This window comes from Larimichthys crocea, chromosome VIII, assembly GCF_000972845.2.
Source record: "Larimichthys crocea isolate SSNF chromosome VIII, L_crocea_2.0, whole genome shotgun sequence".
NCBI lineage: Eukaryota > Metazoa > Chordata > Actinopteri > Sciaenidae > Larimichthys > Larimichthys crocea.
Genome location: NC_040018.1, coordinates 12,199,830 through 12,212,698, shown reverse-complemented (window position 1 = coordinate 12,212,698; position 12,869 = coordinate 12,199,830). Strand labels below are relative to the sequence as shown.

The 12,869-nt window shown below is 36.9% G+C and overlaps 1 protein-coding gene and 1 long non-coding RNA gene across 3 annotated transcripts; one reads left to right on the top strand and one right to left on the bottom strand.

Moving 5' to 3' along the window:
- The first annotated feature begins 4,838 nt into the window (after window positions 1–4,838).
- On the top strand, window positions 4,839–7,617 carry calca (calcitonin/calcitonin-related polypeptide, alpha). The gene is made up of 4 exons (XM_010731073.3): window positions 4,839–5,321; window positions 5,660–5,751; window positions 6,067–6,195; window positions 6,788–7,617. The coding sequence occupies exons 2-4, from the start codon at window positions 5,666–5,668 to the stop codon at window positions 6,963–6,965; spliced, it is 393 nt and encodes a 130-aa protein (XP_010729375.2). The 5' UTR covers window positions 4,839–5,321; window positions 5,660–5,665; the 3' UTR covers window positions 6,966–7,617.
- On the bottom strand, window positions 5,663–10,812 carry LOC113746248 (uncharacterized). Of its 2 annotated transcripts, XR_003462690.1 has the most exons (4): window positions 10,576–10,691; window positions 10,172–10,313; window positions 7,581–7,683; window positions 5,663–5,772 (listed from the first exon to the last, which is right to left on the bottom strand). It is a non-coding gene; the product is annotated as an uncharacterized LOC113746248 (long non-coding RNA). The 2 variants fall into 2 exon arrangements; XR_003462689.1 differs by having other exon boundaries at window positions 10,172–10,812.
- Between the last annotated feature and the right edge of the window lie 2,057 nt (window positions 10,813–12,869).

Sequence of the window (12,869 nt, the reverse complement as noted above, 5' to 3'; positions counted from 1 at the left end):
CAAGGCTTCTTGGTATTTTTTTAAAACTTTTATTATTTTGTATTTATTTTTTACTGGATGAAACTACAATGATGTGAATTCTGTGAACAATGCCCCTGATTGATTTATCTGACAGTCTTTCTAACAGTTAAAGAAAAAAAAAATCACCATTTTTTATGAAGCCTACATTTGTTTATAGCCAAACAATTGAATGAAAAAACTGATATTTGCTGTATATACATATATAACAGACTAGTTCAAGCAAGGACGGAGATGGGAGGCTGCACATTAGTTGTTACTTAAAAGAAGATTATTTTGTCTAACTGAAAGAGAAAATAAACTAAAGCAATAAATAAATAAATGCATTCAAATATCATCTCCCTAAACTTTACCCACCATGCTCTTGCATGGAGATATTAGAGAAGCCCGTCACAATGTACTGTAGTAAGCTATCTGACATCAGTTATAACTATGTAAAGCTTCCAAAGTGATACATCAAAACAGAATAGACACAAAATCACTCAGAGCCTCTTTGTGTCAAAATTCAGTTAGGTAACTAAAAACTCCTGGTAAAGCAGGACTGTGTGTTGTGTTAGCCTGTTTTGTTTTGAAAACTAATAAACTTTGGCCCAGTAAGCAGCTGTTTCAATGTTTCATCTCCAAATGTTAAAGGTTGGGTCATGCCCTACATTTAGAGGTTAAAGGTTAGGGCAGGCACCACATTCCAAACTTGCATAGTTATGTGAGATAAGCTAAAAAAAAAAAAAAAAATTCCCTTTTTTAAAAAAAAAAAAAAAAAAAAAAAAACAGCTCCCACTTTACTGTGTGGTCAGTTCATGACTGGTTCCTCATTAGACATGAAGTTGTGTATCCAGACGCACCTTCCTGCTGAGGCAGCTGATAAGCTTTTTTTTCTTAGATGGCCTCTACAGACCTCTCCCAATCATTTAGATTTGTTAGGGCAACCTAATGAGGACATTCTTGCAAATGACTAATTTGCTTCCTGCCAGCTAAACAGACTCAGAAGCTATTCTAGAAGCATTAAACACATCTGTCGGATTTAATCAAACAAACATGTTCTCACTATTGCATTATCTTGTTAGTGGTTTGGTTCGTCAAAACACCAGTGCCAAGGTCAAAACACCAGTGCCAGTGTAAATATGCAGATTTCAAAGAAAATGTTTTACATAATCACAACAAGTTTAACAATTTTTTTTTTTTTTTTGTCATTTCTTTCCTTTCAGACGTTTTACGGCCCTGTCACTCCTCATTTTACACCTGTACATTCCTGACATGTTCTTACAGCTCTCTGCTGAGTTATAGATCAAATATTTTACATTTCTTAATGAATATTTGTCCCAGTTCAAATAGCATTAAAATGACATTAGTTTTCTCTGGAAGGCACAAACATTATCAGGGTAGGTCTGGTGAGACCATTCAGACCCCAAGAATTGTTCTAATTCTGATTTACCTATATTTTCATTATGCCCTGGGATAGGAGTTGACAATATGGTTAGATATATACATGTATATAAATGTGTACTCTATTTTCTTAAACAGACACTGAAACAATTTTACACATGGAGTTTAGTTTCCTTTAATCTATAAAAACTGTTTAATGTCTTCTGTGGTTGTAAAGGAAGCTTTCCAGAGTTTGAAAAATAACCCCATCATGGAGGAGAACCACTCCTCCTACTGCTTTGAAGTTCAAAAAGCTCATGTTGGATGTACTGCTTCTTCCGGCTCTTCGCTATTCTAAATATCAGCAAAGACGTAGATCATTGGCTGACCTAAGGCCTAATGACACCTGGATGCTGAAATAAGCCATCTGTACCTTACCTGTCAATCAAAGCGGCAATGCTGTTAATTATGTGTAACTTTACGCCTTAATATCATTTGAACGGGTGAGTTAAAAAAAAAAAAAAATCACCCCCCTCACAGTTGTCATGAACAAGGACCAAAACCGTTTTCTGCTGTGAAGTTGGACATGTAGTATGGGTGCTTATGGAAATAGACTCACTTCTGCAGCCTGTCTCAAGTGGCCGCTCAAGGAATTGCATCCCAGCACCGGAGCTTGCCTCTTCTTTATCCGCCCAAAATATCCATTTATTGGAGAACTCATTTAATTCAGAGAGTAGATAAAATACGCAGAAATCTGCCAGACTAAACCAGCAAAATAAACACCAGAACATTTTATTTTTTATACATTTTCAATTTATTTTCATCACATTGATGCAAAAATATCATGTCTCCTTACCATATCGTTTTCTTTGGCAACATTGTTGTCGACGGCCTAGTCAGATATTAAAGGAATAGCTACACCATATAAATGGTATTGAAAAATGGAAACAAATGTACACTGTCTTCTGGTATACAGTATATAGTTATATTGCTCGACTCTATCCTCGAGTAATTTCATTTCTGTCCAGATCAGTGTATGGGTTTTGGTGTAGTTGCTCTTCAGTATGTGTGGCAGAACAGCATCAGTCTTTACATTATAAGGTCATCTGAAGAGTGTTCTTCCTGTTTTGCTAACTGTGGGGCATGTGCGGCATGTTTGATTGGGTGGGTCCCTTGACTACTGTGGTTTTACAGTAAATTATTTACCATCCGGATGAAATAATCAAGTAGATGAGCAAAATCAAATTACCGACCTTCCCTGGTAATACTAATGCTGTCCAGAACCTTGTTTTCCTAACAACATAATGACGATGGCAGGGACATCAAGAGGTCATGTAATCCTTCTGCAACTACCGGCCAGGTGTTTAAATGTTAGGCAAGGTTTGGTTAGCTTATGTCCTGTGTAAGTTCCTTTCCTAATGGATACTTCACTTCATGTTTACATTTCCATTAACCTCAATAAATATCTGTGAAGACAGAAAACAGTCTACAAACTGTTCAGGCACTTAGTGTCCATAAGGGGGTTTTCCACACAGGCTCCACATTGCATACAGCATGTATTGTCAATTACACTGTACTGTTTTTCACATGACTCCTAACTAAATTACATATCTCCAAACTGCTATCCTACTGTTTGTGTCTATGAGCTTACCGATCTCTGTGATGTAGCACTTTATTTGACTGTATGTACAGTACTGTGCAACCTTACTGTTAAGCGCTATTGTCTCTGTTCAGTTATATGTCACATTACAACTAACCAATGATCCACTTATACACTAAATTTCCACAATACTCACATGCTAACTTTAATATTATTGCAAAATTGGTTCTTTCCTGTTGATTTTCTACTGTGTTCGAACAATGCAATGTGTCAGTATGAGGGAGCTTTGAAGGATATTCTCTCTGGGAGTCCCAGCCATGAATGGTGCTGCCTCGCTTTGGGAGGAAGCACATTCACACTGACTCAGCCGAGGCTGTCACTGATGAGTACTGCAGTGAGCATAACGTTGCCCTCTCTGTCATGAATGCTCTCCTGTGTTGTAATTAATTTTCCAGGCCAATTCATGCCTACCATTAGGGGATGAACAGTGTGAGCTAATTGCATTCTTGACAATGCACTTTTCCCCTTGGAATGTATTTTCTCTGCCTCATCTGATGTCCCTGGTCAGAGCAGCCACGGCAAATCGAGGCCTGAGCGCAGTCCAAAGCAGCGTGGAAACAACTTGCTTTTACACAGACTAGTACAAGGTGACTTTTAAGTTGTTAAAAGTGGCACTAGTCATGGAGGAAGAGACACCCTTCTTATCTGGGTTAGAGATAAAGGTTTAAATATTTTAAATTGTTTTGGAGATTGTAAGTAAAATTGTTGACATCCAAAATAAAGTTATATACACATGATTTTCTATCTCATAGAAGTGTGTGTATAGTTGGAATTTTACTTTTATGTCTTTAGTCCTCAATGAGCAGTTTCTGACATCACATGGAGACTAATTTAGGGCCTCTGGTAGAGAACCTACAGGTCTGTTCAACAGTACTAAAGGGTTCATCCACACTAATGGGTTTCCTTGTAATGAAAATATAACTGGGAGGCAGAGTGCTTTGCAATACATTATCCAATATTGTTACACAAGGGGAATTAGAAGATGGCCAGAGACCAACAGCCAAGTAATTAGCTCGGAGAAACCGGATGGACACTGAACTCTGTGAGAAGGTTTACTTTATGCACAGGGAGAGAGAGAGAGTTCACTATGGTGCTATTCCCATATAAGAAATGCATTATTTGATTTACCCATATATAAAATATCAACACGAGCGAGACAAAAAAATTTCTTGGGGTTAAGTATGATACAGAACTTTATGTTGCACTGACATAGGAAGTTAAAATCTACTTTGAACTCCAACAAGCCACCAAGTTTTAGTGATGTTTACATCTAATGACAAAACTTTACTTTGGTATTTATAGACACTTTTAAATGAGTTTAGCTGTGTCTAATAGGGTAATATGCTGAAACATAGGTGCAGCAGGGTACAACTGGAACTGTAGATTTGTTGAGGCTGTCATTTAGCTACTTTCTGTCAAGTGTCTTTTAGAGAATAGCTGTTTTCTTGATGGAAACTTCACTTCACTTCACTTGGCATTTGGCCCTGTTACCCTTGTTACGCTGAAAAGACTTGAGTGAGTAAGCACAGCAAAGGCAGTTTGGCCATTTTGGATCAACCTTGGGTGTTGTCACAACCTTTTTTTAAGTTTAATACATTACTGACTGATAATATGTAACAATTATGACTCTGAAATGATGGGGTTGTCAGTACTCATTACATAGGAATAAGTAATATATATATTTGATAATAATATAGTGACACATTAAATTGTCTAACTGAACAACTCGCACAAAAGGTTGAATAACACACACACAATATGTTAATGAGATACTCAACTGATTGACTGTTTGCATATTATTTACGTAGTTCTATTTTGCAGTCTAGGGTGGAAAATTACAGCTGAGGACAAAGAGACAGAGTAAGAGTAATAACAGGGTCCTCAAGAAAATGAGACACTGAGTGTCAGTGAGATTTTTTTTCTCATTGTTTCAAACTCCCACTCACCCTGCTTAATGAATGACTTCACAAATGATACTGCCAACTGATTCAAATACGTGGCACCTTTTTGTGAATTAAACACATTTGTGACCATTACATTGATGTCATTTGCGTACAGTCTCTTTTATTGGCTTACTGAAAGTGACGTAGGACTTTTGATTGGCTAGCAGTTTGAGGTAAAACGTCTCACTGGCCAATAGACTATGATCAAGTGCTCACACAGTTAATACTGAAACCCATGGGATACATATATAAAACCCTGGGCTGAGGGGAGTGTTCAGCAGATTCACAAGTGAGTCTATCTTTGACTTCTTCATTACAGAAAGATCTGTTATCTCACGGTGAGTAAAAAACTGTTCTTGCAAATTTGTCATTGTTAAATATCAGATATGATGATGTGTTTTTGGAGAAAGTGAGGATGAGCATACTGGTGGTTGTTGGTCGCTAGAAGATGCTGACTTGCTGGTTCAGTGATGTTGATGACTAACTATGGTAGGCTGCAGCTAATGGACACAGCTGTGTCAGTATATCAGCAGTTACTCTTCTATCTGCCTAACAGCAAGGGAGTGAGAGAGAGAGAAAGGATTCATATGACTGCAAATGACTGTAGATGAGAGTCCATAGAAATATATGTAAATATATATTGTGGATACAATATATATATATTTTTTTTCCACAGGGAATCATGATAATGCTGAAACTCTGGACTCTCCTTCTTGCCTACGCGCTGATTATTTGTCAGATGTACGTCTCACAGGCAGCTCCATCCAGGTGAGAATTGTGGCATTATTCCTAAAAATATAAAATACATTCACTTTGTCACATTTGTTTAAGGTTATTTCTGCAGAATACATTTCATTGTTTACCATAAGTTATAAAATAAACTTGATTTGAAATCTAAAAACTTAATTTCCTCATTCTGTATGCCGTTTGCAAACACAATATGCCATTTAACTTACTGTTAGCTTTAACTTGATTAGTGTTAAGTATGCCGTGTATCCCTCACTGTTGGAATTATCTGGACAAGTTAAACAATCAGTTGTGTTAGAACTAGAAAAATTAATATACATGAATGTGTATTTTCAGAAGCAGTAAGGAGTCCATGTCAGATGGAGCGACACTATCAAATGATGATGCTCAAAGTTTATTCAGAGCCATCAAGGAGTTCATGAAGATAACATCAGATGAGCAAGACCAAACCGTTGATGGAAACGGGTATGGTGTTTAATATTTTTAGGTATCATCCTGGTATACATAAGCCTAATAATAATAATAATAATAGTAATAATAATAATAATATATTTTAATCAAGCAAGATATAACACACTTTTGTTTGTAAGTCCCACAGCGCCAACTTTGGTGTTTATTGATTACGAAGGTATATAGTGAATTTCATGTAAATCTCCTCTCTGTCATAATCCCTTCATGCATGGACTTCTGTTATTCATGAATCCATTAATCTGTTCATTCATTTAGTTTTAAATGTGCCTGAAAGAGAGTGTCCTGGGTCAGAAAACTGCAGAGAGCATGATTTCAAAAAACATGAGAACACGCATGATAGATGTTATTACAGAAAATGAAATGGACAATGACAGCATGACAGCTCAACTACAATATTTTAGTTAATGTGATATATTCATATGCCTGTTGGATTTGTAAGCATGCATTTGAAATGCTAAATTAACACAGCTTTTTCTGTAAATGCATGACATTTTAGAAAGACATCATGCATGTAATTATTAATATTTATCTGCATGCCACAGTTACTGTAAGCCTGTTTCTGCATGTTTGTCTCTGTCTCTAACAGTTTGGATAGACCCATGTCAAAGCGCTGCACCGGCTTAAGCACGTGTGTGCTGGGCAAACTCTCCCAGGACATTCACAAACTACAAACCTATCCCCGCACTGATGTGGGAGCAGGGACGCCTGGCAAGAAGCGAAGTCTAGCTGAGCAATATGAAAACTACGGCAACTCATACAACTGAAACTTTGGTTTACTTTGGTTTTTGCCCATGTCTGTCTGACTTAGAATTTGTTTTTTCATCCAACTCTAGCCATTCATAAGACTGCTAGTGCATGTGGATCCTATTTGTCTGACTAACTTCAAAGAAACATCCTTGCTTTCATTTTTCACTGGCGGACATAAAATTTATGACAGAGACTTGAAAATTTTAAACAGCTATAAAAATTGCGTTACTTTGGCAGTTCTCTATAATACAATAAAATATAAGAACGGCTAAAAAACCTTTCTGATGTTGAATTATTTTTATCTTCATGATGATTAATTTTTCCCTATAATAAATGTGTCTTTTACATGGAAGCTGTTTTTAATTCATTCAAGATTGAAAACATACATTACTCAGTGTATAAAAAAATGAAAGGTGAAAAGGGTAAGCACACTGTGTATTTTGCACACACAATCATTGTAATATTTCCCTTGACATGTTTCCATTGTGTTTTACTTGTTGTTGATACTACTAAATAATATTATTCAAAGTTTATAGATATCATAATAAACTGTCTTTGCTGTCTTTTCCATTCTTACAAGTAATACAACAGCACAGAAGCGGGCGTGCAACACAGCCACCTGTGTAACCCACCGCTTGGCTGACTTCTTGAGTCGGTCAGGAGGACTGGGACACACCAACTACGTTCCCACCAACGTGGGTGCCCAGGCATTTGGCAGACGGAAGCGGCACGGCCCTGTGTGAATAAGATACAAGGTAAGTCAGCAGTCTGTGCTTTCACAATAGGGATCTGATTTTCACTACATGATTACTGTGGCCAAAAGAACACAAGATACTTATGTTATTGCAATATTTATAGAATTTTCTTTAATCTTTAACTTTAATCTTTAACTGGGATAAGCCCCACTGGGATTAAAAATCTCCTTTACAGAAGTGTCTTGATATAGATCTGAATTACACTCAACTATAATGCTGTTGGAGTGTGAACCACAAAATGAGAATGGAAAGAAATGAAAACTATTCAAGAAGCGCAGGATTATTTACACAATATTATTATATGTGTATTATGTACACCATATTAAAAGTGAATTTTTAAACGTCACGATTATTGTGAATTCTGTTATATCGTGACACCCCTCTTTCACAGTGTTATTGCTGGACTCATTGAAGTTTAGACTGTAGATAAAGTACAAGAGAATAATTTAAACAAAATCACTGAAAGGCTTCTTGTTTGAAATAGAAAATGCACCAGCTGTAATTGAAATATTTGGTGTTACAAAAGTGCAAGGTCATCTTTTACATTTTTTTTACATACCCATTAAGGGAAATCTCCAAATATATTATTGTCAAATGTGTTAACAAAAATATGGTCATATGTGGAGACTAGCAAGTCCTTTGTTCTCGTACTCAACTGAGTATCAACTAAAGCACTGTATATTAACAGTATATTGTAAGTGTTGTTCCTGTTGCTCTTTACTGTTCATGAAAAAATAATTAATAAAAATATTGTTTTCTCTCCCCTCTTTGACTTTCTAGGACCAAGTGCCTCCTTTGAGTAACAAACTGCATCATTATAAACCAACAAACATTTGGAAACAAGAGCGTATATTCTTCACAAACATTGACTGACCCCACCAGGAAGTTGTCAGTATTCATTGTTAGTCTGTGCTTAACAACAGAGAAATAACTAGCATTGGTGTCATCATCTTTATGGAAAGGTAACTGAGGTCATATATTTTCTTTTGCTAAGAGGGACGAGAATAGATGTTTTTCTCTGTCTTGGTCTGTGGCTCAGCTGCACTTCTGACCTGAACTGGAAGTCTACTGTACGTCTGCAACCAACAAAACAACCGTGGCTATCTTGCATGATGTATGATGTAAAACACTTCATTAATTTCATCGTAGTGCACAATGCAAGTGTGAAAAATGTACTTATGGTTCTAAACATTGTAATAACTGTCAATTGAAAGCAGGAATAAATTGTATTTTAGCTACATGAGGCTTTCATGTCTTACTGTACTTTTGTTTGATTCACTTTGAAAAGGTTCACATCATGTGGTATGATACCACATCTTTATACTGTCATTGTATGATACACAAGATATGCTCAGAAAATTAAAACATGTTATATATGATATTCATGTTTCCATTTTCATGGAAATAGAGAGGACACATTGCATTCACTAAACACACACATAACTGAACCATCTCCAAACTTGATTAAAGACATTTACACAAATAATAATTTGTAAACTGGCATTTCATACTATTTTGTCATGAACTCCAACAGTAAGCATGTCATTGACACTTGAACATACATCTGTCTGTAACTGTCTCATTATGCCATCCAGTGGTTACAATAATTCATTGCTTTCTCCTTGTTTAACAAGGAGCCTCTCTCAGTGTTACCTTCTAGTCTTTTCTTACCAACAAGTAGAAAAGCTGTTTTGGGTATCTCAGTATTTTACAAACGTTTCATAGTATGACTCATCAATCATGCCCCACTAAACATTACTGATTGGATGGAAAATTAGGGAATCATCTTTTGCTATTTGCCCATGTCTATATCAACCATACAGTTATAAGTTTTGGAAACAAGCAACAAACAAACCCACCAAACAAGATCACTCCCAGTGCCAACAAAGGTGATACATGGACACCCCTTATTGAACCATGTGATACCAAAGTATTTTTAGTAGTCTATTAGCTAAAACCTACAAATTTTATCTATTCATTATCGTGACTACCATCTTTCCTGACTTTAACCATGCAGATGAATTGACCTAACATTACTAATACTGTTTTTAGGCACCTTGATATTACTTAGCTTAGTTACCTACAACAGGACATACGAAACAAAGTACATTTTGACATTAAAATATGTTGGAACCGCTTATGGATATCATCAAACCATCATGAATGCCTGACAAAAGAATCATAAGGCAGAGCTGTTCACTGATTTCAGGCTAATACACCAAAAGAGATGATCTCTGATGGTCCACATACCAACACACACATTGGCGGGATACAGAGTAAAGGACGTAAAGGATGGTTCCTATGCTAAAGGGGATGAGAAAAGCATTAAGGCACCTTTCCTTATCATTTAAATAATCTGAACTGTTCTTATCATAGCTGTCACTGAAAGGCAGAGTGTGTAAGATTTAGGGCACATAATATTCAGATCTATGTTTCTGAAAATAAAAACTAAATAGTGTTTTTGTTACCTTGGAATTGGCCTTTTATGTATGTATTTTTGTATGGAGTTTCTCTTTAATATGGACAGTGGCTAGGTAGGAGAGGGGGCGGGACTTCCGCTCTCTGTTGCACCAATTAACAAAAACCATGTGCTGCTCTCACCCAGGTAGACTGTGGCAAAGAGAAAATATTTGCAATTAGTAATTACTCAGTATTTTAGCTTGGTCGACAGTTGTCACAAGTTATAAATGTCTCAGCAGAGACAAGTTCCCGAAAACCGACGTGGAAAGTAAATATATCGGTACCACAGACTCAAACAACACCTGTACCTGACGCTGAGAGCCAATACCAGGACGTTAGCATGCCTCTATCGCTAACTTTGGCACAAAATAACATAACAAACATTATCCGGATAAGGAATGAAGAAGCTTACCAAAGAGTATGAATGCATTTATGTATCTCTGATAGACACCTTCATAAAGTACTGAACTGACAAAGACTGTCGGAGGAATGGCGCACTTTCACACGGAGGACAACACGCTATCCAAAGAAATGAGGAACACTTCAGGAGTTAATGAAGAGATACAACCAGAGCCCAATAGTTCACCTGAGTCAACTCATAGTAAGTCGGTTTTTTATTTTTACACACATTTACTCAATATGTATTGCTGTTTTTTGTCTAGTAGATGTTTAAAACAGACCTTTTTCACAGCAGCCGTTTTGACATGAAATAGTAGGTAAACACAGGTGTTGGCAATGATACTAATTAGGGGTTGGCCTTAATTAGTATAATTGGAAACACCTGCATTGACCCTACTATTTTTTTTATGTCAAAATGGCTGCTGTGAAAAAGTCTATTCAGATAAAAATTTGAAAATTGAGTTGTGTGCCAGTCAGCATGTTGTTAGCTGCCTGTGCTTACAGTATTTAAGTAAGTTTTTATTTGGTGGGTAAAACTTCTAAAAATGAAAGCACCATTCAGATTTATAAGACATATTTAAATAATGATAACAACATCGCTCAAAGTGTTTTGCTCATTACATAGCACCTCGGGGTACAGGATGTAGAGGATGGAGGAGATAGATGGTGTCTTGTCAGTGACTGACTTGGGTACAGGATGCGGAGGATTGCATGATAGTGGATGCAGTAGACAGAAGGATCAGATATAGTGACGTACGAGATCTGTGGTAGCGATGAGCTCTGGCAGTGTGAGGAACCAGAAATAACAGAGAAACTGAGCAGAGTGGAAGAATCAAAGAGAGAGAAGAAAACTTTCTTGTTGGACTTTTGAGTTTAATTAAAGAGGTACTACATGTTTTTGAACTGTAAACTAAATTATATGATGGAACTGTGATGAAAGACTGGGAAACGCTTTTTTTTTTTTTTGAGAAACCAGAAATTTGTTGGTTCAACATTCGAATTGTATAACTTGATAGTTGATCGCTGTGTAGTATAACAACTTTTTATCTGTGATGCGTTCATTGTATCTGTGAGTTTTATCTTCAGAGTTTTGCTCCCTTAGTAATATCTGGCCCTCCACTTTTGCAGCAATGCTGTTACAGTAACAGTTAGTCTTTCTCCGCAGAACAAAGGATATCCCCAGGAACCATTCGTTATAGGCCTAACAGCCCCCTTGAGTATTGTCACTATTTCTCTAGAGTTCTTGTGTAACAGACCCTGAGCTTCATGGCTGTTGGTCTTTCCTAATTGACATGCTTGTTCTATCACTTGTTTGACTCCTCCATTTTAGTGTTTCTTTCGCATCTCTTTAGGGATAGTGGAGGGTAAAAATAAGCAAATCCCACTCCACATGTACTCATAGAACTGGAGTTACATCAAGGTATCTACTATTTACATCACTGGAGTCGATGTGGACAATGCTCGTTGACACATGTGCAACAAGTCTTTTGCATGTAAGGATGGAAACACAAATGAGCTTTCCAAATTTCCAAACCTGGAACAACATCACATACAGACGGAGAAATGCAGTTTTCAACTCCCCATAGCTAATCTCTCATTCGCCTCAGGAATATGTATGCTTACAGCCTCAAGCCCACATGGAGTTAACTAAATTATACAAACATGGGTTAATGATTGAAAGTAATCATTAGCCAGCGAATTGTTGAGGTATAAATTTGGGTTATTTAGTTATGTCAATTCTAGTTCTATTTACCAAACGTCTATGTTTTTGGTCATTGTCTAATCAGGAGACCATACCTGTAGATTTGGGTCATTCATCAAAACAATCAGTTTGTGATTGCCAGTGCTTGATAGAAAGTGTATTTTTGTTTTATATACAGTCTTAAAGAAGTTCAAAATCTTTAAAAACAAACTTGAATGTGTCTGCGGTGGTTGAAACATGTTCAAAAGACGGGTACGTTTGAAATTTGCAACTCCTTCCCCAGAGTGTTGACCGGCAACACACATCTTCAGCTGATTAGACAAAGGAGAATGAGGCTGCTCTTGGATGTGAGCAGCCATGTGCACACTCCCAAACAGAACTAATGAGGGAGATGAGGGCTGGTGTTAGAATTTGTTAAGACCCTCCGAGGAGCTTTTGAGCGTCTGGGGATGGGCATCTGTCACTTTCGCCTCTTCACCATCTGGATGACAAATCTTACTTTTCTTGTTTAGTGCAGGATCACAGACTTTTGGTGTGTGCCAGCTGGTTGTTTGGTACGAAACTTTTAGCTTTCATAACAGGAAAGAAAAGCCAAACTATATTCT